At 38.7% G+C, this 27,651-nt stretch overlaps 1 protein-coding gene across 2 annotated transcripts in view; it reads left to right on the plus strand.

Annotated features, from left to right (window-relative positions):
- The window catches only part of EXOC2 (exocyst complex component 2), a 124,307-nt gene extending 105,538 nt beyond the window's left edge, over window positions 1-18,769 (plus strand). For both annotated transcript variants that reach the window (XM_061449344.1, XM_061449343.1), the window contains 5 exons: window positions 8,984-9,039; window positions 12,198-12,320; window positions 14,637-14,698; window positions 16,104-16,163; window positions 18,444-18,769. In XM_061449344.1, the coding sequence (XP_061305328.1) occupies window positions 8,984-9,039; window positions 12,198-12,320; window positions 14,637-14,698; window positions 16,104-16,163; window positions 18,444-18,537 (395 nt within the window). In that variant the 3' untranslated portion in view covers window positions 18,538-18,769. The remainder of the gene's footprint in view (window positions 1-8,983; window positions 9,040-12,197; window positions 12,321-14,636; window positions 14,699-16,103; window positions 16,164-18,443) is intronic.
- Window positions 18,770-27,651: the final 8,882 nt, after the last annotated feature.

Genomic DNA, 27,651 nt, shown 5'->3' on the forward strand with positions numbered 1-27,651 from the left:
AAAGCAGAAGCAATAACTGAGTGAAAGCCATTCTTTGCACTGCTCATTATTTGTTTTATGACTGCTACTAATCACTAGCTTTTTAAAATTCAACTTGAAAATTATTTATGGGTCAAAATGAGAATAAGTAAATAAAGCAGCTTAAGTGGTGGTAAAGGTTATGACCTGCCGGAGTTCTATTTCAGAGCTACTGCCAGATACAAGTGTACAACTACATCCTAGAGACAATTTTCTAAAAATGTTTTTATTCAGGGCACACAACGAAGTGTGATGGTAAATACACTTTTATTAATTAGAAAGAAACAAACAGGTTTGTCTAGCTACCTTAATTTAGAAAACAGGCCACTGGTACTACCCGTATTTGAAGCTGATTTCCTATCAACCGTCTTTGTAGGAAGAAGCCTGTGTGCTGTTGTAAAGAGTAGAGGTGAGCTGCTTTGTTATGTCCATGGGGAAATTCCAACTCGTGTCTCTTTTTTTTTTTTTCTTACATTTTAAAAAAACATCTGTGGGGTGTCAGGTTAGATGATATCAGTGTGTGGGTGGGGGCACTTCAGTAAAGTAGAATGACATACTCATGTGCCATTGTTGTAGTTCATGAAAGACTCGTGCCTGCAAAAAAGATAGGTTTCTGTCTATTCTGCAGTCAGGAGACTATCTTGAAAGGTTTTGGAAGAAGTCTTGGAAGTGAAAACACCACTTTTCTAAATGAAAATGTATTGCATTCACTATAGTAACTGCAAATAGTAGCAAACTTTTAATAATATTTTCCAGAAACATTAAATAAATTATTTGCTTCATTAAAAAATACCCTACAGTTTATTGTTCTGGAAACATACAAAATTCTTATTCATAATGGAAATCTAATTATTTCAGTTAATTCCTGCATTTGAATTAAACAGACTGTAGGTCACATTAAATTTGTGCTGATTATAAATGTTAGATTTCTAAATAATTTGGCAGGACAACACCTTTATTCAGATGGATTTTCATGTAGCCTCAGGCATGGTCTTGGACCTCATGGGTAGCCACTGTCTGCTTTCGTATCATCCAGGGTGCTTAATTTTAAACCTAAATTGCTTACATATATTTTTCAAATCCGAATGTTCCAGAAGAGTCAGTAATAAATTTATTCCAAATAGCTTCACAATAGCAACATAACATAAAAAGTTTTTTCTATACATTCTCCATAGTTTTACAGCCTGAGTCTCTGCAATATTTTACTTAAGACATGTTTATTTGGAATGCTGCAGACTAAAAATATTTTGGTGGTCATTTTAATTTTCACTTTTGGTCTATGCTGCCTGTTGTTCATTTCTTGGGATAAGGTTGTTGATAGAGCTTCATCATGCTCTGGAAGGTGTGAGGCAGTGATCCCTAGGTATGGGAAGCATAGCATTCTGTAGGTCTCTTAAATTGCAACTTGTGTACCAAGGCATGTCTGCACAGCTTATTTTTGATTATTTTATTTCTTCCAGCAACTTCTGCATGCAGATGGTGCTGACTACTCCACTGACCTGCTGCGACCCCAGACAATGTTCCGCTTTTTAGTGCCTCTTCCCCCTCCTACCTATTCTCTTCTACCTGTTTGTATTTTTTGTTTTCAAAAAGATTACTTGATTTTAGTTGGTAGCTATTGGTTAGATTGAAAAGTGAAATTCTGTGATGCGTGCTGGGCAGTTCAGCACCTTGGCTTGTCAGGAGGCATCCATCTAACCTTGAAATTCCCAAGCAGGCTTCACAGAGCAGGACGATGCTTGCTTGGTGTATAGCATAGCACAGTCGTGCCTTTCCAGGAGCTGCAGAAATAGAAATAATAGGCTGCCATCCCATAGGGTATCCTGCTAGTCCATAGTACTGCTTTTGTAACATGTTTCCTGGAGGAAAAAAATGTCCTGACCACACTGGAAATCATGCTAGAATAACTGTAGTTAAAGCAGGTGTTAAATACTGCTATTGCTTCAGCTGCAGTGCAGCCAGAACCTAGAGGAAATTCAACAGTTAAAATCAGACTGTGTAAAGAAGTTATATGGCTTTGTGGATACCATTCATTAGTTTCTTTTTTAATGTGCACTACATAGCACTGATTAAGGACTTGCAGTACATATGTGCAGGGTTTTTTTTCTGGTAGTTTCATAGAGCAGTTTTAGAGAAGGGCTGCAGGAGCTTAACTGACATACAGTACAAAACACTTTGTCTGTTGCAGTAGAGTTTGGTACTATATACATGAAACTAGGAGATTAACTTTTCCAATATCTGTTCAGTTAAACCTGGCAGTAGGGTGTAATGTAATAATGTAACTGGAAAGAACATACATCAGATAATTTAAAAGCAGTTGACTTAGAGCAGACTTTTTTTTTTGAGCATTGTTTTGGTTTTTTTCTATTTGTCCTCCTCTAAGTTTACTACCAGCATAGCAGATGAAGCATCCAGGAACAGTCAAGTGTTGGTGCTGTGCAGCTAGGTATGAAAAATTATTAATCCCTTTGGATCACCAAATTCTTTGTTATAATTTTTTTGAGGAAAGCTTTTATTAAAAAGTAATCAGGCAACAAAGAGTTCTCAGACTGACTGACTTCCTGGCATAACTCACCAAACAGAACAATAAATTGTAAAAATATCACATACAATTGGATGTGTTTAAAATTTGAAATTTCAGACTCCCAGGCATCAGTTTTCTTAGCTCTACCAAGTCATGTTCAAGCCTCAAGGACAACAAATTTAGTGCTCTCTTTTCAGAGGCACTGCGAGACACTGCTACCACCAGCAGCAGTTGCTTGCCCATGCAAGTATTGACCTCCTACAGAGGCCAGAATGCTCTCTGCTGTTTCCTAAATTTGTGGCTCTGTGCCTACCCAAGACTCATTTCTGTTTCACTCCCTTAGAGCTTGGGTTTCTAATATGCCAGTCAACTCAGTCTTGAATCAGTACTGGTAGCTTGGTCACTGTATAGAGAACCGTTAACTCTCCTGGTGAAGCCTCTCTCTCTTTTTGTTAGCAAAAAAAAGCCAGAATTGAGGGACAGCTGTTGAACTGTAGAACTTCCTGTGATGGCTTTCTAACTCCTCCACAGAAAAACAGCAGCTTTCACTACTGCTGCCTAATTTTTATTGGAATGTGAACTTGCCTCAGAACTTTGTTCTTTTGACCCTTCTTAGCCTCTTATCCTCGTGTCTGGTGTGTCTTACTGATGATAAGCAGAGGTACCTGCTGACACCACATGCTTTTTCTAAACAGTTACGTGCTTTTATCCTCCCCTCCTCCTTTTAGCACAGCAGACAACCTGAAAGGCTTGTTCAGTGAGAGGCAGTGGAAAGGTTGACTTCCCAGTTGCTCATTTCAAATGAGGTGCCAATCTTGTAAGAGTTAAAGTATGTCAAACCTGACATGCCTGGGTTAAAGTTTCCTGTGTGTTTCAGTTCTCCAGGCTGAACTTCAGTTCATTCTTTGAACTCTTGAGTCTGCAGAAGACATAAAAATGTTTTATGCTCATATCCTCTCTAGCAAGTTACTCTAGAAGGACTGCATAAATTTGAAGACCTGTGTTGGCTTCTGACACATTTCATTTTTATTGTGTGTGCAACCTTTGCTCTATTTGTGCATGCAAGTTTTTGTAGCCTCTCTGCATCTTATAATTACGTATATGGTATTGCAGTTCCAGCTTTTGCGTGCTTATTCAGTCACTTTGGAGATTTCATAGTAGATTGCTGTCATCTAAGTACTTGGGGGAAACATAGCTCTGAGAACTACATGTGGGACAACTGGTAGCAGTACACCATCTGAAGATCTCCTGAATGACTCCTGCATTGGCAAGCTACAAATTTGGTTTCTGTTACTCCTCAGAACCACAAATCTTTTTCCCTTCTGCTTTTCCCATAGTTCACAGTCATCCTTGCCACAGCTTTATGGTATTATGGTATTTATTTGCAGATTAACAGTCTGCAAATTAGTAAATTTTACTCATTTGCAGATAAATTTACATCTGTTAGATGTAAATTTACTTTTACATCTAACAAGGATAACATAAAGTGGAGGGCCCAAAATTGGAATATGCTATTTGAAAGTTTTTTCAAAAAGCTGTATCACAGCCATTGTGATAGTCGGTAGCTGAAACTGTCCTTCATTTCTGTCATTTTTATGTCGTAAGTCTTCCCATCCATTTTCATTTAGCGCAGTACTGGGGCTTTGTTAGTGGCAGATAGAATTCCAGCAAATCAGTCTTTGGTGTTAAGAATAGAGTGCGAGTGGAATGCATTTATGCTGTAACAGAATAATAATGTTTTCCTGAGAGAAATTGCAAGGGCTTGTTGAGACTTTCCTTAACACATTTCTGTCAGAAGATATGGAAAGACATTGTGTTTGTGCTTCAATATGCTAAATAAGAGGTATTTTAGACTTAAGAATGTTATGTTTCACTTGATTAGCCTAATAGTTGCAACCTACAGTTATATGGTGCATTAGCTTTCAGTGCTGTATAATAGGACTGGCAGCATGGTGTCCCAAAAACTGTAATTGTGTGGGCTGCTGAATAGTCACAGAGAAAGCTGCACAAAAATTCTATTCTAGACAGAATTTTTTCATTTTGAAATGAATTTCACAACAAATTCACAGTTGGATGCCACTGCTTGTATTTCCAGTGAATCATACTCCAAAAAAGTAATGCTTTGGTTCAACAAAGCTTGCCACAAACAGTGCAGTGATATAAATCAGAAATTGGATATTTTTTAATTGTAGTTTTTCAAAATACAGTACATCTCTTAACTATGCCTGCAGGTCTTGACATTCAGATATGTTTGGCTTTGTCTCCACATGCCAAAATGAAAATCCTTTACAAATAAGACAGAAAGAAGGGCTGGGGGAAAATACCTATTGTACTTATGCTCGGTTCATGATAGGAGACTAACTCCCTAGTAGCAATGGTTGTCAGAACACCACACAGCATAATCCAAACAAACCTGTTTCCGGGTTACCTTTTATTCCAGCCTAAATTTACTGGTGGTCAGTTCATTTACACCTCTCTTTCATTCTCGTGTCAGTATTGTTCTTCAGTGTAGGTAGTTCTCCCTTCTCTCCCTGTCTGGTTCCACTTGCAGTTTTGAAGTGCAGTTGCATCTCCTTTCCATCTTCAGTTTGTTTAGCTTACCAAGCAAGATCTTTTACGCTAGTAGATGCTGCAGTTAAGGCAACTACAGTTTCATATGCACAGACCATCTCTGAACTGGATAGCTTTGCACAGTTTGTGCTGAATTGTCAGCTCTTAAATTGCAAAACCTGTCTTAAGAAACTGAGGAAATACTTCAGCCTCTGCTGAGCCTCCTGATCTTACAGTCATAGCTACGGAAGGTCAGGGGCACCTAATTAGTGCTACTGGGATTGCAAAAAATAATCTCCTTTAAGATCTCAGTTCACCCATTTGTCCTTGTATGTGGTACAAGGATGCAAGATAAAATATGTCTGCTTATACTTTTAATTGAGGTTTAAGTTAACAATCTTATTGTACAGCAGGGATGTGTTAGCAAAATGCCACACAAAGCTACTGTCACTTCATTTTTACCATATGTTCCATCTTAATTCAATTTAATCATTTCATTCTTAGTTCTTCAGTTAGAAGACATAAACTATCATTTTATATCCTAGCTGTGCACACCAGATAGTGGTATTTAACACCTGGTGCTGATGTTGCTGACATTAGTATTCCATGCTTGTAGAAATTAACAGTAATAGTTACAGTAACTTGGTGAATGACTCTTTAAGAAATAGGTTATGGAAGGTTTCCACAGACATAATTGATAGGCACCTGGTGCTAGCATAGCCAAAAGTTGTTTGAGTGCAGAATTAGCAGCTCCTATTCTGAGCCAAGTTGCATGAATGCATGAGAAGAGGCATGCTTAGGTAGGTAATAAGATGAGCACCTAAGCTTAGGATCTTAGGTGGAAAACAAGGATTAGTCCTTGGAACCACAAACCCTTTTACACAACCCGCGAGCTTCAGTCTTTATGCATTCCATCTTTTCACTTGTCTCCTTATTAATGCTTCATTCCAGCTCAGCCTGCTGGCCTCCTCTCTGCAGCACACGCACAACTGCCCTCTCTGCACCTTCATTACAGCTCCCCAGCTGTACCAGGGTTTTAGTGAGATGATTCATTGAAGAACAATCAGTTGGGGCAAAGAAATGCTGCTTAGTTAATGAGAGAAAATTCGACTGATTAATAAACATGTTCTGGCAGTGCTCAGGTATCCATAGATAAGGGAGACCATCAAAGTCTTAATCTTGTGTGGCATTTGTGCAAAAGTAAAAACACAGTTTCCACATGAAAGATCCTACTGTCACAAGACAAGGCTGGTAGGTGCTAAAAGCTGAATACGACATAGGTTTGCAGACCAAAATCAACGCTTTGCACCCTGAGATTAACTGCAAACCAGCTCCCAAATTCGCCCTGTACTTCTTAATGTGATTTGCATACCACTCTTCAGCACCTGGTCAAGTTTATTTACTTCTGAGATGTGATACAAATTTTGTTCTCTGCAATAGGAGGACTGCTAAGGATTTAAACAGGGACCAAGTGAAGCAGAAGAAGGAAAATGCTAGAAGAGGAAAAAGGAATTTTCATAGGTGTTGCATTTGCACACACACCTGCGATCTTTTGGTGTGGTTCAAGTACTTGTGTGTAGCATTATGTGTTTTGCAGGGTACAGGAGAGGAAAAAAAAGTCAATTTCATAAAATTTCTGGTATTGCTCTATTTCTCCCTCCCTCCCTTCCTTGTTGCAAAAAAAAAAAAACGCTAAGATAACAAGAACTTAAAAGCTTGCAGTCTGGTGTGCTGTGCTGTTTGACTTGTTGTTTTGGTTGAAATGGAAAGAGTGACTGAGATTTTTCAAGGAAGATAATAAAGAGTAAGAAGAGGCGTTAGAGATGTTTTGGAATGTGTGGGGAAAGGCTTGTATTTTTCTTTACCCCCTTCAGTTATTTGCATCTCTTCCAGGGTAAAAATAGAACATTCCTTCAATAAAGGTCTTAGTTCTTTTGTATGTTCAGAAACCAAACTGCTTTTAGTGAAAACAGTAAAATCTTCATGTTCACCGCTTCAGTATGAACTTTTAAAACGGAGGCTGTCTTGATACAGAGGCCTGGCTGCAAAAGAGATCAGCTACATCCTTGCTGCATGTTGAAGCAAGAGTCACCGGTCAACATCTCTCCTTCCACTTTCCACAAAGCACTCTTCCGGTAATGCTCTTTAGGAAGCACCCTCCAGTCTAAGCTCCAGACTGCATCACATAGCACAGTGTAGAGACAGGTGATGAAAGTGTTCAACCTCATGCAGAGAGATCCTTTTGTCCTACTCTTTTTATATAATGTTTGTCCATAATTGCCTAAGTTAGAATATTTCTTTTTAGATTTTGAAGTGAGTTGTGGGACTAGTGATTAAAAAAAAAAAAAAGTACAACTGAAATGGCAGTTGTGAAACACTATTCTCTCGTAGAATAACTCGTTTTGATGTTCTTTGGTAGCTCCTTTTGAAGCTGTTGTTCATAACAGGATTAAGTTGCTGCATTGGTGTTATATGAGCAAAGGTGGAGCAAGTAAGATGAACTGAAGGTTCATTTTGTAATTTTTATAACAGCAGCCTTAATCACACTGTGATCTCTGAGCTGTGTGGTCTCACCAGGTTTGTCCACAATTCCCCAAACTGGGGAGAGGCATTTTAGCAGGGCCTGTTGCGATAGGATGAAGGATAATGGTTTTAAACTAAAAGAGGGGAGATTCAGGCTGGACAAGACAAAGCAGGTTTTCTTAAATGAGGGTGATAAGACACTGGGACAGGGTGCCCAGAGAAGCAGTAGATGTGCCATCCCTGGAGACATTCAAGGCCAGGCTGGATGTAGTTCTGGGCAGCCTGATCTAGCTGAAGGTGTCCCTGCTTATTGCAAGGGGATTGGACTAGATGACCTTTCAAAGTCCCTTCCAACCCAAACTATTCTACAGTTCTGTGAACTGTGATCTTTTACTGATTGCGCTTTCTCCGATTCATGCTAGAGTAACTGGAATCAGAAGTTGAAGTCATGTGGATCAGTAGCGCTCTCTTGTTATGCTGTGTTGCACTTCCAACACTTACGCATGCTCTAATGTGTTAAATGATTTCTGATTTGCCTTTGCTTATGAAGTGAAGTGCCCAGAAAATCAAATGGGGCAATTTTAGATTTTTTGCCTGTTTTAAATCTTACACAACTGGGGTCCTGGTCTGGGAAGTTAGTCAAGAATTACAGGAGCATAGTGGATTAAGAGACAATCCTCACTAAAGCATACCCTGCTGGATGTGCTTCTGTTTAGAATTTACGTTTTAGTATAAATTGACAAGCAGTTCATATGCTTGGTAAATAAAATGCTCATTTGATTTCTCCATCCTCCCCAAGAGGAAATACCTGCAAAGGCATGACATCTTCCATACACTGCCATGAGTAATATCTTCTGAACCACTTTCACAGAAACACGTCCTTGCTATTTCTGTCTGTTACAGTAGGTAACAGTCAGAGAAGCTGATAAAACAGTAAGATCTTCTTGAAAAATGTTGTACAAACAAAACGCCTTGCCTTTGCCTTCTGTTTCTTTAGAACTTATGGAGCTGTAGTATGTGTCCTGTGCAATAGTATGTGTATTCTAGCAAGACATCCATAATTTATTTTTAATAATTCCAGGGTTTCATGAAATTGTGAAGTTGATGAAATTAGGTTTCAAGAGAAGAATACTGAAACGGGAACCTACTGGCTTTTTTTAACCTTTTGCTGTAAGGAAATGTGCCTTTCTCCATTTGATTTGAAAAAGGAAATAGACTGGTGATGTGACTGTAGAACTTTCTCTTTCTGTCTGTGATTGCAAAAATGCTAATAAAAGAATGAAAAGAAAAAGTACAGTATTGAACCATAGAATATTATGGCTTTGAGACAACAGAATGAAAGTAATTATCTTGTTTGCTTTGTTTCAGGTGTCAGAAACTACTTGAAAGAAGCGTTAGTGAATATCATTGCTGTGCATGCAGAGGTGAGAACAACTTCACGTTATTTCATGCTTACCTTTATATGTATCATTTCAAGGTACTTTGTACGGTAAATATGGCTTTCATCACCCCTGAAAATTGTACCTCTGTTTCAGTGTCTTCATTGTAGATAAAAGAGCTTTTGGGTCAAGTTTAGCCAACCAAGTATGCCACTGCTATTTTTAAGTGCAGAAGGAGATGAACAGTTCCTGTTTATCCTCATTAACACTCCATTGCACTTTTTTGTTTCCACCATCTGATGAAGAGGAAAGCTAAAGTATAAAGCTCAGTTCTTCCCTTTTTATACAGATAAATTTATAAAGAGAAAGATATATAGATAGTAATGATGCGCACTTTCTCTGAATAACTTTACTTTCCACAACATAGGAAAGTGAGCTTGTGCTTTGCTTTGGAAGAGATGTTCAACATATGCCACTCAGAGTGAAAAGGCAGTATGTCGCTTTTGTGCATAGAATAAAAAGTGGAAACCTAAAACCACAAAGACTTACAGTCTCTGTACAGCACAAATGCTGTTTGAAATGTTTAGGTAGGTAATGACTTACGATAGGGAGTGAATATTAAAATTAAAATATTATTATTAAAATAATATGCTAGCAGAGCTGGAGTTACTTGGCCCTTTGTGATAATATGCAGGAATTTTCTATAGTTCTTTAAATTACAGCCTCTGTGGTACATACTCCTTCCTTCAAATCATCAAGCATGTTACCAGGTTACTACTGCTCCTGGTATAAACACTGGTAGTGGCAACACTCTCACCTTTCAAAATATCACAAGTATAGCTGCTCTCCTTTTTCCATCTAATTAAAATCTGATGAGATTCACTTGATGTTTTAGTTTATTTTATTCCTCCTTAAACAATAAGGATTTATATAAATTAAAATATTTTCAGAAAAATTAAATATTGTTTGCAATATTTTTTATTCAGTTTCGATATTTACTTACAGCAGTTTTCACAGAAGCACTGCTGATTTTATTGAATGTTTCCAAATGAGGGCATAAGCAACACCAAAAACATATACCAGTGTGGCATTTGTTTTTAGTGTTGGCTTTCAGTGTAGTGAAAATTAATTAAAATGAAAATGAGGGTTTTTTTCTTAAAAAATTCAAAGACATTTGTGACTTACTGAGCTGATGCTGTAAACATGCATACTTGTTAAAATTCTACAGCAGAAGGGTGCACAGCCTCTCTGACTTCCCTGAGACTAATGCTGATTCTGGCCCAAATAGCATTGCCTCAAGTTTCTAGATGTGAAATACTGCAAAAATATGAAAATGTGTGTCAAGATGAAGCTCCTATTTCCGCTGTTTTCTGGTGAAATTCTGTAAGCTGAGTCAGATTTAAATTTAATTAGCAAGACTGCAAGTTTCTGTAGTTTGAAACAGCAAAAATTAACCAGCAGCTGAACAAAAAGCATGGACTGTAGTGGAAAAAAAATTGTTTCTGTACCTTTGAATTCAAATTTAACTGAACTCAAAATAAGGACTTCTTATTGCAAAGTTGTGATGATTCATCGTTGCTGAGAATTTTTTTTCCTGGATTCTGTATAGTAAAATTTCAAGAGTGCTCATTGTGGGCACCAGTGTTCTCAGTAGAAGATTTTTGGGTGTGTTCCTGGTATGTTTGTGTTGAATTGCACAGCAATATTTGCTGCTGAATAAGATGACCCCTTGTTTCTGGTTGGATTTGTGATCTTTTTTTCTCACTGTGCAGCAAAGTATGTCACTTAGCTTTTGTGAGTCAAAACAGTTACAACAAGCTTTATGTTTGAATTAGTGTTGCTAGCAGCTGATAGCTCACATACATATATATATGGTCAGTGTATTTAGCCTATAGTGCAGACCTGCCTTGTGGAATGGTCAGCTTTATGGGATCCCTGATACATAATTCTTTACTTAAATTGCTGAAACCTGTGTAGGAATCTTGGGGTTTTAAAATACCCTCCCCCCCCCCCCCCAGTTTACTTTTACACACATGCATTAATATATCTTCTGTCAATTACTGCATTTTCTTGTCACACAGGAGCTCTAAACTTCATGAAAAGCAAAGGTATTCTAGCAAAAAAAAAAAAAACATTCCACTACTTAATTTTTTAAATAATTTTAAAGCAGAAATGGGGGCTGGGGTGTGTTAGAAATTCTGTGTGGTTCGTTTTCCTTCTTCTACCATTCCAGTCACATCAACTTCAGTTCCTTGTGTCATCAAGCTCCCCCAGCCTTGTGCAACTTTATTGTCACCTCTAAGCCTTGAGAGAAGGGTGGTCTGTCTAACCTATAATCTCACTTCCTCCTATATTCCAACCTCTCAGCCTGCATTTTCCCCAATTTTGTGTAGAAAAATCATGCCTTTTTTTTTTTCTTATTCACCATAAATTTTTCGCTTCCTTAAGGCTCCCTTTAAGGAAGATCAGTGTTTTCATGCTTTGCATCAGGCAGAGATCTAATGCTTAATTTTGTGTTGCTGTTGTGTTGCAGTTGAAACTCTGAACCTCAAATGGAGGGTACAGGTATCACTTTAAAGAGGTATACAAATAAGCAGTTAAAAATATGGTCTTGATGCATGGAAAAAAACAGAGGTGTAAATTTTTTGCCAGGGAGATAATAAATGGCATCAATGGAAGAATCCATTACAGCACTATACTCTCAAGCCCTTTCAAAGGCTTATCTCTGCCACTGAACAAAAAAACACTAGTTATTTGACAGTGGTCAAATATAAAGGATTCCAGAAGAAAGAGCAAAATATGTGGGGGAAAAATGTGGCTGAGTGTCTAATTGCAGTCAGTCACACAACCCTGAATTAAAGATGCTATCTACAAAACAGCAGTCTATGTACAGCCACCCAACTACCTGCATCCACCAGACAAGAGCACATATTTTAAGGTTTAGCTGCTTTTAGACATTGAAAGAAAGTTGTCATTGTCACATAACATATAGCTATTGACAGAGGTGAATTGTCAAAGTGCAGGCAAGTATCAAAAGAAATCCTTCGTATTCCAGTTGCTTCTGAATTTTTTTTTGTCCATTGATAAAAATGAAGTGGTCCTTTCAGTCAAAGTTTTCAATACTTTTTACTGAAATGTTACTGTAGAAAATATTTCTGTTAATATAGCTATTGTGCTCATGATTCTTCTTTTATAAAAATCAGGTGTTTACAATTTCCAAAGACTTAGTTCCTCGGGTAATGTCAAGGGTTGTAGAAGCAGTCTCTGAAGAACTGAGTCGACTGATGCAGTGTGTTTCATCCTTCAGCAAAAATGGAGCTTTACAGGTACCTGAATATTTTGTACTGGCAAACATCTGAATCTAGAAAATAGAATAACAGAGAGATATACAATCTCTGTATTTGTTAAATTTACTGCAGCAGTGAAAGCAAGGAGATAAAAAGGATTAGTATACAACCTATTTCAGATTTATGGATAAATATCCATTCAGATTATAATGGTTCTTGGGTTTGACTGTATTTTAGTGTTGATTTTGTGTCTGAATGCATTAAAGTTTGCCTATATCCAATGAGATAAGAAGCGTCGTAAAGGTATCTGTTTGAAATGTCATTAAATACTGTCTTTAGCCTGTCATCAGAAAATTACTTTAGAGAAAAAACAATATTGTGGTATTTTGAGACTTTAAAATCTTGAAAATATGATGAAGTAGGATCTTGCAAGTCATAGCAAAATGGTAACTTGTGTGTTATACTATTTGTACATGAACACTTATTTGCTGCATGGGTAGAACAGATGCTCTTATATTGCATTCTTAGTTTACAGTTAGATTGGTAGCTGTAAGTGCTATTGGATAAGTTTAAAAGGACTCTAAGAAAAAATCTTTTTAAAAGAAATCCCTTTGAGTTAATGAGTGCAATGGCTGTAACAGGCAAGAAGAGCAAACTCCCAATTTTCATTGTACATGACAGCATTCTTGCATTATGGTGGGAAAATAATTTCCCAGTTGCAAGCCTTATTTTCCATCTTCTGGTAGTAATTGGATTGGACAGAATTAATGTAAGATCACAGCCAAATAAGGTTGACTGTCTATTTATAAACAAATCAATGAATAGCAACAAAGCCACTCATATATGACTTCTGTTTGACTAGAGAGCCCGCTATATGAACTTGCTGCCTAAACTGATCGCTGAAAGGATTTTCTCACCCTGCTGTAAATTAGTCACTCATGGTCATTTTCTGTTCCTCCAAACATATAAAATCCTGGCAGAAGCAGCAGTGAGAGAGTGCTCCAAGCCTGGTCAGACTGATCAAAAAAAAGCAATTCCCCAAAAGAGCGTGACTCTGTATTCCCACGACCCACAGTTTTGTAGATTTTGTCCTACCACCATGTTTATTTAGGCTGTGGTACTTGAGAAAGTGACACTTCCCCATAGTACTGCTACCTCCTAAAATGTAGGAAAGACTCCAGAATCTTATGTGTAGGACTTCAAAAAGTCCAAGGCTGTTCAGTTTGGAGCACCATACAAAAAGAGCTGAAATATCTTGTGGTGAGAAAAGCATTGCTTATAAGTATAAAATCGGTGTGTGGCTATGTTATATTTTGTGCCAGAAAGTTCTAGAACTAAAAAAGTATAAATCTCATCTGGTTTCCTACCTAGGGGAGAGGAGAGGACCTAAAATCAAAAGCCTTTCATTAGAAGTGGAATTAGATGTCTGTGTTGCATTATAAAATGTTTTGGAAGCTTAATGTTATATTAGTTGGGTCTAGATGTTTCTGTAATAGCTAGCTGAATTATATTTTATCTATATGATGAACAAGAGCAGAATATGAACTTGGATGAAGTTCATTTTGTATTTTTAAATAAAATTTCTGAAAGTATTGATCACATGTAGAATGTTTTTATTTCGTATAAAATCTGTGATGATAGCTTTTTAAAGACTAAAGGACCATCTGTGAAACTTAATAGTTGAGTTCATTCTCCACTGTAGTTTGCCTAGGTGAAAATTAATACCTAGACATGCAGTGCAGTGTGGGACTAAAATCCTCAAGCTTGTGTGCCTACCAGGCGACAGACAAGAAACAAAGCACAGCCATTCTACTTCCTCATTTGATGAGGAAAAAAAATAAATTCAACAGGAAAACCAAGAATAAAATGTATATTGACAGATTTTTATACTTTTGGGTTTCCTTCCTCCCCAGCCAAGCTGTGCTGTGAGAACTTAAGCTCACTGTTTCAATGTAAAAAAAAAAAAAAAAAAACAAAACAAAAAAAACCCACCAGGCAGACAATTTAAGGTTGCCTCCTTCTGTCTTTTTATCCAGGACAGAAAAGATGGAACAGAACTGAAGATTTATTACTGTTGCTAACAGACAAACCAATGTTTACAAACTACTACATAGTGACCGTGACCGTACAAACAGTTTGACTGGAATCAAAAGTATGCAATAGTTCCCTTTAGCAGTCTGCTGATACAGCAGCATGGCAAATAAGAATACAGGAAACAAACTGTTAAAAGACAAGGCTGCTTACAACTGCAGCCTGCAATAATATTTGCCTCTACAAATGATGAAGCTTTGGGAGACTGGTATTCACTTGGTGCAAGGACACTGTCTTTGTTTCAATATTTGTATTTCTCTTTAGGCAAGACTTGAAATCTGTGCTTTGAGAGATACCGTGGCCATATACCTAACGCCTGAAAGCAAGTAAGATGTGCTGTAATGTCTGCTTTTCAAAGTAATTGAATTCTTGGTAAACATGGAAAAGCTCATAATGTAAATTAAAGGTTAGGAATGTGCTTCAAATAGAATATGTAATATACTAGGTAAATATATGAAAACCAGATTACTAGAAAGATTTTATCAGTTGAAAGAAAATTACTTTTATATTTGTTTTTTACTTGAATTTTTAGACACAAGCTAGAGTTCGCCACTCAGGAAAGTAAAACATCTTAACGGCAGTACAGCTGCTGAGGAAAGTGATGCTAAAACAAGACAAAAGCAAATGTCGCTGGGTTTTGTCGTTTTTCACAGCAATCTTGTAAAGTTTACAGCAAGAAGCTGCCAGACACTGGCAGGAGAACTAGGAGAACTATGGAGAACTAGGGCAAGCATTAGCAGCAGCAGTAGTTGATGCAGTCAAGGCATGTAAAACCAGACTATGACAGCTCTCAGCAGTTTTGAGTACAGTTGATTGAAATTTCTCTGTGATTATCTTGGGGATTATATGGGCAGGTTCATTAACATATTTGAATTACTTACACATCTCTTAGGATTTGCATTAAATGTTGCTACAGATGGCAATTTGGTCATCTTACCTAATCAACATTTTGTAGGAAATACTGCAAGGCTTGAAGGCCTAATTTGTTTTGATAGTGTTACCAGTAGCATCCTGTGGTGTTACTGCATTACATTTCAAAAGACTTGCTTCCTTAAGTGTCTGAGAGTAATGAAGACCTCTAAATGATAACTATTTGTCACTGGCTCAGATTGGACAAAATGGAAGTGGCATTGTCTCTAATTGGCGTGGCATTGTCTCTAATTGGCATGGCATAATTCACAGTGCACCCTGGAAGCTGGAGCTTCATAGATGCCTTTCTATCCCTGGAATTGTCACTAGTAGTAGTTGTCACAGTTCACCACATTAATCTTTTGCTGACAAGATTATACCTATATGTGGAGGTCCTGTGTTGTTCCCTGCACTTCGCTTCCACCTCTGTTGCCCAGAGAGGGATGGAAACCCCATCTTTGGAGTTACTCAAAACTTGACCGGATAATGCCTCAAGAAACCTCCTTTAACCTTGAAGTTAGCCCTACTTTGTAATTCTTGAAGAATACATGATGTCAAGCACAGTTTCAAATCAGATGTTGATTTAACATTTCCTGTTGGTGTATGCTATAAATCGCATTAGGAGTGCCAAGAGACCTGCTTGAACCCATGACCACTTTATGTTCAATTTGCACATGAATGTCAGATTTCAAGTTAATATTGTGTTAATTCATTGAAATAAGAATTGATAAAATACAGCATATCTCCACAAATTTATAGAGAGAAATTGTGAATGCTGAGCCTTGTAGCAGTGCCATATGAGTATTTTTGTTCTCCTTGCAGCTCAAGCTTTAAGCAAGCTTTGGAAGCCTTGCCTCAGCTCTCAAGTGGAACTGACAAAAAGTGAGTGTAATATACCTTCTTGTCTTCTTTCTGGTCTCTGGAGATACTGCTTTTTAGTCTTGTATCAGAACTTTGTTATAAGAGGGTTAACATTCACTGTATTTGAACCTTCTGAATTACAGAGCAGAAGCCTGTTTGGAAAGAGTTACGAATAAGCCAAGTTCTTGTTTATCATGGCCAAATTAAATTACATGGAGGAGCCAATGGCTTTGTGGCATATCCCTTTTGCCCATCCTAGTCTTATCAGTTCAATGTAGCTTTGTATTTATTTTGTAATTCCCATCTATTTTAGCCTTCCTTGTTAATCTTAAAGTTTCTGTGAGGTCCGTTGTCTCATCTTACTGAATTTCGGAAGCAATAAAAAAATGACCAACAAAGAAAGTCTGAGCTTTTGCCAGTTGGTATATGGGGAGCTCTCAAAACTGGTGTGTTTCATTTTAAAAACAAATAAGAAGGTTCTGTGGTTTTTTTAACATCAGGAGGAGAAGTTTTGGGTTCTTCCTTCCTCACTGTAGCAAACTTTGACAACCAAGCTGCTTTGCTGCATCCAGTTTAGTATTTGGTAGTCTGTTTTACAAGTACAGCTTAATAAAGAGTAGTATGGTAAAACTAGGATGGATTGTATTGTAATGTATATTAGTGTAGTTTTAGTTGGTATTATGGTACTTTCAGAAACTCAACAGCATCAAATCAATTTGCACTTAACAGTCAGAATTTCTTCTGTAGACACATGAAGAGACTGTGCAGCCTGTGGTCTGTGCCTTCTTCCAGATGTCCCCTGTCTGTTAATTCAGAACTACTCCTCACTAGCCACAGCAAGTCTCAAGATAATTTCTTGCCTTACTTGGCTCTTACACTTGTTTTAAGATAGGAATCAGTTTTGAGTAAGGAGGGTTCTTTAAGCACAGGCTTTCCACACCACCTGCAGAATTCTTCGCTTGTTTGTTTTTTCACTTAGTCACAAGTATTTGCACTTTATGGGACAGATGAGAACCAAGAACTGCATCATTTTAATATCTGCCTCAGAGTTCTGAGCCCTAGACAGTCTAAAACATGTTCTGTTTCCCAGGTTGTTACACCACAATTGTCATTGTTCCAGGCAGCTCATTGTAATCTACATGTATTTGTGTAAAATAACAGATTTGTTCACTGATTTAGAGCAGTTCATTCACAGTCACTAGTATGATACTAAGTGATGAATGTGGCCATAGTCATCTTCCAGAGGACCTACTGAGGAAGCAGATACTGATTTTGTGGTTCAAGTTGTTCTTGGGTTTGTTTGGTGGGAGGGTTTTTGGTTTGTTGGGTTTTGGTTTTGGTTTGGGGGGAGTGGGTGTTAACACACAGTACAATTTATTCTGTTACTGGCTGTTAACTATTCACAGCTTGCCGAAAAGTTCAGGTGATACAGGTCTGCCCTGATTAGCTTGGTTTTGAAACAGAGCAAAAGTTCACAGAACTCGTTCTTCACTAGAATATAGGGAATATAAAACACACAGGCAAGACTGTAAAACTTCACAATGCAGCTCCACTGTTAAAATACAACACAACAGAGCCATCAACATCTTTAGTCTTACACCTGGAGTTTATGGATCTTATCCGCTGCACCAAGTACTTTCTTGGCAGCTATGTAGATGTAAACGAGCCATTGTTATGCTCCAGAAAGAAGTCATACATAGTTTGTAATCTATAAAGAGCAAAAACCCATGGTTGCCAGTGAATTAATGCTTCTCCTGGAACAGACATACTATCTCTGATCTTTCAGCCATGATACTGAAGAGAAATTTGCAAAATAAGTTTGAGAACTGAAATTTGCAGTTCAGCTATACACAAAAAGCCATAACCTTGATAAGAGGTACTTGGTTTTATGGTATATAGAATCATAGAATAGTTTGGGTCATCTAGTCCAACCCCCAGGTCTGACAGTTTCTGGATTTGCCCTACAGAATTATCTTAGACACTCTCTGCCAGTCCTTTTGCCACTGTCTTTTGCAGGTATGTTTCTCTCAAGAAGACAATCTTTATCTGGAAGTAAAGCCATATAAAGGGTTATTTTATTGCCTTGATAAAATCTCTGTGACTAAGTCCCATGTGACCACAGATCATCCTGACACACTTGGTATACTTCTAAATGTCTGTAATATTCAGAGATTTGAATAGATTCAACACTAGGTCCTTTATTTAAGCCAATGGTGTACTTGAAGTCACAGACAGAATAGGCAGAATTTGGGGTAATTGTTTTCAGTATCTGCTGAAGTTGTAACTATTTTCCTTTTACAGGTTCTTAGAAGAGTTGCTAAACAAATTTAAAAGCAGCATGCACTTGCAGCTGACCTGTTTTCAAGCTTCTTCTTCAGCAGTGATGAAAACATAGACAACAATGCAGGCAACTCAAAAGATGATTGTGTTTAAATGTCACCCTTTTTTCTGTACTTCTTCAATCCCTTCGAAGACTGAAGAAAACAAAAGGAATTTCACTGGAAAAGAAATTGAAGATACAACCCTGAGTAATAGCATTGGGTATCCTCCTCAGTGAGACTTCTGGCCATGAATACCTTGATAAAGTGGTTTTCTGTCTACTGAATTTCATTCTGTGGAGGGTAATAAGCCAAGCTGTATGTTCGTGAAGAAATGTTCATTGGTGTGCTGCAATCTCAGTTTCAGTTGTTAAAAATACACTGAGACATACTTAAGTGTCACCGTAAATTTTAGTATTACTCATGTTGTTCAGTGTATCAATCTGTTACTTCCTAGATGTAGAGTGATACTGATATGACTGGAAGACTCAACCTTTATAAGCTATTGAGAAGTATGTAATAGAAATTATTACATGCAGCTGACTAGTAAGTGTTCAGATACAATATGGAGAAGGTCACTGCTTCTTTTGCATTTAAAATTATCACTTTTTTCTATTACCGTCTACAGTTTTAGTGGTCATAAGTCTGATTTCTTGGGAGGCTTTTATTTTCTTGCTTCTTTTTAAAACAAACATGTTCCTGCCTTTCCCGTTTCTCCCTTCTATTGGAATACTGATGATAACCTTCACATTTGAAATAAACTGGTAATTAATAGAAAAGCGCTCCAAGTTCATAAGATATTAGTGGTGTTAAGGAGCAGAATAGTTTTAATAGCCTCTCACATAGTCAGAAGCAAGGAGGAGCACGATATTTCACTGGTTTTGCTGCTTCCTTTTTGTTCTTCTTGTCTTTTCTTTTTTCTTACAGGCTTACTTCCACTGTCTTCCACTTCCCTCTTGCTAGTCCTCTTTTTACCACCAGTTATTGAATTTGTGTGGAGAAGAGCAGGGCTTCAGGAAAGAACGATTTTGCTGCCTTTAAAATATACTTACACAAAGATCAAGAACTGTTTTCCCAACAGGGAGGATTTGACACTCACTCTCATTTTGGGACTTGTTATAACTTCCTGTATGTTATTATTTAGATAGCAACCAATAGAAAGTGTTTTGTTGTTGTTTTTTTTTTTTGGGGGGGGGGGGGGGGAAGAGGACTGGGTTAAATTTTATAACTGAAATCATGACTTGCAAGTGAATCATGAAGTAATAACATATTATTTCTGTATTTATAGCCATCTTGAGTGGGACTCTTCAGAAACAGTGCAGAGTTTTCAAACAATTTAACATCAGCTGTTTTCTTTTGCCAGTTTAGTTACATGCTTTAAAAATGCAACGTGTAGTTCCTGTATGATGAAGTACTGAAGAAACAGTTTGATGCCCATGTATTTACTTCTAAAAAAAATATAAATGTTAGTAGTAGTAATAGGATGTTGGGTAGAAGTTTGAAACTTCAAATATACGTCAGTATTGGCTTTCAGGAAGAACTGTTAAACACCTGGAGCAATGTTATTTTGTTAAACGTTGTCCATTCTAAGCTGGTCATAGTCTCAGTTGCTGGTATTAACTGAAATAGTCACCCAGTTAGCTCAGTCTGTAAAGGATTTCACTTCAAAATAATAAAATATTAAGAAATACTGTCACAACCCTTTCTTGAATTCCTAACTTTCCAAGAAATGTGATCTCTTTATGAATTCTACCAGTCTACATTTTCTACACTTGCCATCAAACGTGTTCCTAAATATTGAAAACATATTTTATCATCTGTGCTGAATGTATTCAGACATCTGTTTATCGTAACATCAGTCACTTGCTCCTCTTTTGTTGCAACAGTTACAACAGCTTGTTGCTTGTCTTTAAAACCTGAGGTCAACCTGAAGTCAGGTGTTTGTGTTTAGTTGCCTTTCTGAAGTAAGACTACAGAATGTGTCATTAACAGCAAATAAGACAATGTGTAAGGGATCAAAATATTACTTTATTTCAACCTGATATGAAATAACTGCTCACAGTCAGGTCAGAGCACTGTCTTTCAATAAATCCACTTGGTGGAATTAAGGAAGTCAGGGAACATCATGTCACAAGAGTGTGTATTGGAATCCTTTGTGTGGAAGGTGAGTTGGAACTGCTGAGACTTCATAGTTCAATGTACAGCAGACTCCAGTTCCTCTGAGAAGAAGATTACAGAAGGAAATGGTCAGTGTGGTTTTTGAAGAAGAAGAAGAAAAAAAAAAGTAAGCAAAGAAAACCTGTTCAAAGATACAACAAGGTTTAACAAATATTGTTGGAAGTGGAAAAAAAATGGGGAGACCACACCAAGATACGCAATCAGTTAGGGCTTGCAGAGAAAAGAGAGGCAGCAGAGAAATCAAAGTAACAGAAGTGAAAGGCTCTGACATTTAAACCAAAGGTAAATGTTGAAAACAGCACAAGATAAAATGAATTTTGACATGAACTTTGAACCTCTAGAAACACATAAAATCAATGCAGTCTGGAAAAAAATTACACTGAATGAAAAAAATAAAAACCTAGAGAGCTTTATTTTTCATTTCAGAGAAAAATTTAGGAAGTAATAAGGCTGTAAAATGTATGTTCCTTAAAGTAAGTAAAGACTTGTAGGAGAATTCAGCCGTAATATGCTGTGGTGAGTTATTAAGCCTCTGAAGATGTTGAGGCATTCTCCTGTGACTATTCAAGGTAAATGTTCAAAATACAGTAATGAGTAGTTCAGGAGGTAGGCAAAGTAGTAATAAAAAGTAAATGCTGTAGCAGTGTAATGGGGAAAAATACTTAAATCCCCCAGTAAAACGATAGAAAAAAAAATAGGAAAAAATTCATTGCGTGTGTGGGTGTTAATGAAATAGATCAAATGATAAGTAGCATGAAACAATGAAGAAATCCTAGCCCTTCTTACCCACAAAATACTTTTTAGATTGATACTCTTTTATTTATGGAATGTGCTTATAGTACATCATTGTGGAAGTTAAGCACCTTCCTATAGCTTTCAAAAAGCCACTTGAAGAGTTTAAAAATATCAGAAGAACCATAGTCTTGCAAAGTTTCACGCATGTGCTGAATTTCAAGTGTATGATTAGATGTAAGACTACTTGCTCAGAAGATTTTAAAATGTTATGCGGACATGCCTGTGTGTTGATGACCAGGGAATTTGTAGTCTGTGGGCTAAACCCCTTGCATCTTCTCCTAGTTGTATAAAAAGACACAGAACTCCAACCAGTTGAATTTCACTGTATGGCAGCAGAGAAGAAAGAAGAAATCTCTGCTGTCAGTGCTGCGGAGTTGAGCTTTGCAGGCGTACTTTTGGCTGCAGCGATAACGTGTAACTGTTGGCTTGTAAAAGTATGTCCAGTCTCCCAATCTTTCCCAAAGTTATTGCAGCTCTGTTGAGGAGAGGGTACTTTATGTTGAAGGTGAGACTGTTTTTGCTTTCTACCCAGGCAGCCTTTTGCCATCCAGAACTAAGGAAACATTTCTGAATTAACAGAGTGTGTCTGTGGCTGTATTAGAAAGTAGAGAGTTGCAGATAGGATAAGAGCCATAAAAATCAGCATATCACCGAGTATGGAGCTGAGAAAAAGATAAACTTAGGTATTGCCTGTTCTGATTCTGCTTTAGTTAAAAATACTCTTATATGTGTTCAGGAAAAAAAAAGATATAAAGGAAGGTGTAATGGAGATTAATATTTAAAAAAAACAATATTATGATTGGAGAATTTCATGGAGCTGAGCCCCCTAAATGATGTGCAGAAAGCCCCTCACTTGCAAAGGTCTGACACTGGACTAAGCAAAGCCCTGGGAAATAAAATATTCACAAATTTAACTCCTTTTTAAGTTCAAAAGTAGTGATAGTCGTTTTTGGTTTCTATCCAACAGAAGGTAGGAGACTGCAATTTCCTAGATACGCTTTTGGCCTTGTAAAGAAGGAAACATCAAGAATCTTCTGCCATGGTTACACACAGTCATCAGCGACAATGCTACACAGGGGATTTATACTTCCAAACTTGCTGCCAGAACATATTTGAGTCAACTCTAGCTTACTTCTTTGGACCTGTACTTCTAAAATAGCCTTGAAGTCCTATAGTTTTCCTGAGAATATTAATTGATACATAGTGATTGTAGAGCTTTTCTGGCGTGGAATAAACAGGAAAACTGGGAATAACAAGGAACACAGTTTCATTAGGGAACATGATAGCCATTTCTGACTTCACCTGGTTTTAAGTTCTGTTTTTATGTAGTGCTACCATAGGTTAACGAGATTTGTGTGATTCAGCTCCCTTTCTTTTTGTACTGTTTGAGCTTCGGAGCTTGTCTTTAATGAAAATATTAAAAGAGCATGTCTAAAATGGTGTATTTATTTCAGACAAGGTGTTTATCTTGTAAGGTGCATACTTCTTTCAGTATTACTTGACAGCCCAAGGGACTTTCATTTGGAGAGAGTCATCAATGCACCCTTGAAGTCCTTTAATGTGTGTTGGTGATTAACTTAAATGACAGTTTGCCACATTTATCGTTGCATGGAACTTGCTGCTTTTGGAGTAGCAGCACTAGCAGATCTGCTGTGGTTTATTTTGGGGATCAGGCAAGGGAATTCAGAGGCTCCTTTAGCGCACCTGGTTTCTTCTACTCTGAACATCCAAGATGAAGTCTGCGTTCCTTTTCTCTCGTGCCCTCAGTGTTTAAAGGCTTGTAATAGATTTTGTACAACTCCTCTGTAAGCAGCCCTCCTTGAAGTCAAGACCAAGTAAGGGAAATCTTCAGCCAAATTCCTTTTGAATTGGAAAATTTAAACAACTCGAGGAAAAAGGAATAAAACAATGGAAAGTGGAATCCAGCCTTATTTGTAACAGATGCTATTGACACATGCTTTGGCACCCTTTTGCCTCTCTCTTCTGAAATAGCTAGTATTAAAAGTTCATTGCCAGTCCCAGGCAAAAGCGCCTAAATAAAATGGGCTGATGGCTCAATATAGCTCATGCTAGAATATCATGCATTAAGTACAAGTTAAGGATGGAGAATTGCCTTTTCCTTCATTCTTGAAATGGGCTTGGGGGTGCAGGTAGGAGGGAGGACAACTTCTCACTTCTTTGCGTTGGTGACACCTGTGAAGTGACATTACTGCAGTTCTGTTGTGACTGCAGCTAGCCAGGAGGCTCTGCATAGACTCAAACCTGAAGCTCAGCGTACCCAGCTATTTCTAGATACATGGTGATCTAGAAACAACTACTAGAGTCTTCGTTTTTGGTGGCAGGGGCTTTCATGCTGCAGTACTACTGCAGCAAAATTTTTTGTGGCCACAGATTCTGCTTCAACCAAGTGAAGTACATCCCTTGCTTTTCTTGGTTCATGAGCAGATTTTTAGCACAGAATGTCAAATCAGATCTTTTATAAAGTAAAATTAGCAAAATGAGACAGTCTTGATTACTCATTTTTTCTGATAAACTTCACTCATGTAACTAAATTGTACTTCTGCTCGCAGAGGGGCTTCCCGCTCCAGCTTATCTTTTTAGATATTCAGTAGATAATTCAAATTCAAAATGTTAACAGTGCTACTTACTTTTGGAACCTGACATTAATATAGACAGACATAGATTTGAAAATAAATTAATAGAAACCAGGGAGCTCTGAACCACTGGGGCAAAAAAAGCTTGGTAGGCACCTGTTGTAACCCTCTTTGGTACAGCCTGTGTAGAAGGGAAGGGAATCTGTAAGTCATGGTATTTCTGGTTGGCTAACACATGGCAAGCCTTTGGTGCTTCAATGAAGTAGACGTTGCTCTAACTCAACTGATGCCCTCATGTGCAATCCATGAGCATACTGAAAACTCAGTTTACAAATGCAGTGTAGCTTCTAGTAGTACCCTGGGCCTCTGATCTGTGACTCCTGATATGTTTTGCAGGGATGAACATCAGAACCTCTTAAAGCCAGCAAACATCACCCATCCACTTCAGTAGTCCCAAAATCACGTCTCGCACTAACTAAATAACCCAGCAGAGCTGTCCAGCCAGGTATGACCTGATCACCCCAGGCAGTGCAGAACAGAGACAGGACCCACCCCATCCAGCCCATGAGTCAGTGCTAGTGGCAGGGGTGGAAGTGAGATATGCAAGGATACCCTGGGCCTCTGCTGTACTCAGCGGGTTTCCTGCCAGCAGTGAATTGTGCCAAGTTTTATCTGTGAGATGGGTTTAAAAGGAAAAAAAAAGAAAAAAAAGCCCCAAAACAAGCATAAAATCCTCCAGTTCTCATGAATGAAAAATTATCCAGGCTTCAAAAGCTCTCTCAAGTTTCCTGGGAGCAGCATATCGCTCAAATAACTGAGGAAATTCCATAGGTTACCTGTCTTACAACCTGAAGTCTGACTAGCTTTTACCATGGATAGCAAGTGATAAACGTTTACTGTTAAAAATGGCTCAGCCTTTCTGAGTCGTCTTTATCAGGTTGACCAGCTCACAGATTCTGGTCTAAGCATGATAGTTTTGGTGTGCTACAGAAACAAGGGACAAGCCAACAAGCGCATACACACCCCATACATGTCTATATTTAAAGTAAAACCAATACAACACCAGGGTTGTAGTAGTCAGACTTGTACACTATATAGTCAGCCCCGACTGACCACATAGTGGTAAACAGTCATCTGGAAATAGGTGTCTGAGGCTTGCTAGGAGGTGTTATCTGTATTCACAATGTTACATTCTCTATAACAGGGTGTTTTTCCCATCAGCCTGGTTGCTTTACCAATGTTCACTTTTTTTGGTTTCAGCTTCTACAAGTATGAGTGAATCTCACTGAACGAGTCCCTTTTGAAAGTGGCTGAAGGGCAATCTGCCATCAAACATCCTTCCTGTGCTTTTATCATGCTGCAGAGAGCTGGGAGTAGAACAAAGCCACACAAGGCTGGTGGGGCATGGTCTGAAGTGACTTGCCACACCACAAAACGTTAGGCTTTTTGGAATAATGCCCCAGGCATTTATTTCTTTCTGTTCTTCGTCTTGGGGGGTGGGGAAGGTTGGTTGTCTTTCCCACTTCCCATATCTGCGTTTTGTTTGGGTTTTCATCTACTCAATTCTCCATGTTCCACTGAAACCCAATTGCTGTCCTTTTGGCAGAGTTTTGGAGCTGATCGGTCCCTTGGGAGGTTGTGCTTCATTTTTTTGGTTCAGTGTGGTTGGGCTTTTCTTAGGAAGAGATTGGTTATGTGTGCAATTTTCTGGAGATGGGTGCTACTCCAGTGGGGTTTTGCAGTTGGCAATGCCTTATTTAAAAGTTTGCACTTCTCATCAATATATTATTTCAGTCTCGCCCTCAGCATTACAAAGATTTTCTCTCTGGCTAAAGCAAGTCTGTTTTACAAGATCAGTTATGTGACGTAAGAAATAACGCCATTTCGACCCTGGGATAGAAGAGGATGTGCAGTGACAGAGGCGCTGGCAGGAGATAAATGAGGGTGAACAAATGCTCTGTCTCCTCAGACCTGTCCCCTGGCACATCTACCCCTGCTCACAGACACGAGCATGCATTCTTTTCCTTTTATGTTTGCCCCACAGGATGAAAACTCAGGCTAGGGCTGCTCTAAAAAGCATGATGCCTTCCTGAGCATGAGGAGTAACTGCTCCAGCTTTACAGGAGACAGCCTGCTCTTCCTGCCTACCTGGTGGAAGTTTCACTATAGCATCCCTGCAGTTCCCAGTGTCTGCGCAAGAATGCACCAAGATAGTTCTACCTCTGCTGCACTGCTGTGCTTGTCACATCAGCGCTAGGGACAAGGGAAAAGGGGTTGTCTTACCAGGCTTTAAGTTTTCCTGTGGAGCTATTGCCTCAGCAGTACTTTGTGGCAGTGAGTCCCCAGGTTAACATTAGAGAGAATGAATGGCTACAAGTTTTTACTCCTTTGCTCACGTGCTGCTTAGACTATTATCTTAACCTATGCAAAGCTGCATGTAATACTTTATCATATGCAGCTGCATTGCTTTTTTCTGGTCAGGGAGAGTTTTGTTGCTCACTGAGTACCACTAAAGCATACTGGGTGCTGCTCAGTATGAGCCACCCCCCATGTGTTTATGCTGTTTCTAGTTAAAGTCACCTTGTAGTGACCTTGGCCCACAGTTTCCAGTACAGCTGATGCTTCCTCTCTCTGCCATGTGCCCATGGACACTGTGCTGGACAGGCTGCATTTGTGGAAGTGCTTGTAATTTCTCATTCCATGGGGACCAGACTTAATGCACATCCTTGCTGCTTCCCACCCTTTCTGGTGGTGCTCCAGACAGTAGTAATGAAGAGGAAAAGAGGGGACTACTTGGTAGTCCTGGGGTAACGTTTGGACTCAATGATCTTAAAGGTCTTCCAATCTAGATGATTCTATGATTATATAACTAGGACACAAAGGGAAGAGAAAGGAAAAGAAGAACTGGAGGAAAGTGATGGAGGCAAGTAAGAAAGCACGAGGGAAAGCGGGTTAGCCAGCATTCCAGAGGGCAACTGCAGGCCATCCCCGGTGAAGTCCAGGGAAGCCTTCCCTGCTCCAGCTTGGGCAACCTGAACCCTTCAGTGCCCAAGTGGGGTGGGTGATGCTGCCCAGGCAGCCAAGCCTTTCCGCAGGATGTCAGCAGGAGGGTGCACTGGCTGGGATGTGCTGTGACAGGGAGGCAGCCCTCCTGCAGCCCCTGTCCCACAGGACACCCCATGGGCCTTGAGGAGGAGAAATAGAGATATGTGATATTGGACCCCAAATGTTGGGACAGGCAACAAAGAGAATGGCAAGCTTTTTCCTGGGGCTAACCAGAACCTCCTCAAAGGTCCCACCAGGTCCGTGAGACTCTGCCCAGCCCAGCCACTCACTCACTGAAGCCAACCCAGACAGGATGGTTGCTTGTCACCCCACAGCAAGTTCAGAGATAAGGATGAGAGGCTCTCAAATACAATTCATGGAAGCCAGCTCAGAATAGAAGGCAGCTCTTCATTTCAGGAAACCTCACTTTTCGTTTGTAAAACACTTTCATTCAGAAAAAAAGGAGGTGGGGATAGAGGAAAAGCAGAGCGTTGCTTCATCCCAACCAGAGCAAACACACCTGCGCAGCAGCTCTCATTCTCTGGAAAAGTAAAAAGCATATTTTAGTAGGGCACCAGC

This window comes from Pezoporus flaviventris, unplaced genomic scaffold, assembly GCF_033815535.1.
Source record: "Pezoporus flaviventris isolate CSIRO_AGI_PZ_B2104156 unplaced genomic scaffold, CSIRO_AGI_Pfla_v1 ptg000007l, whole genome shotgun sequence".
Taxonomy (NCBI): domain Eukaryota; kingdom Metazoa; phylum Chordata; class Aves; order Psittaciformes; family Psittacidae; genus Pezoporus; species Pezoporus flaviventris.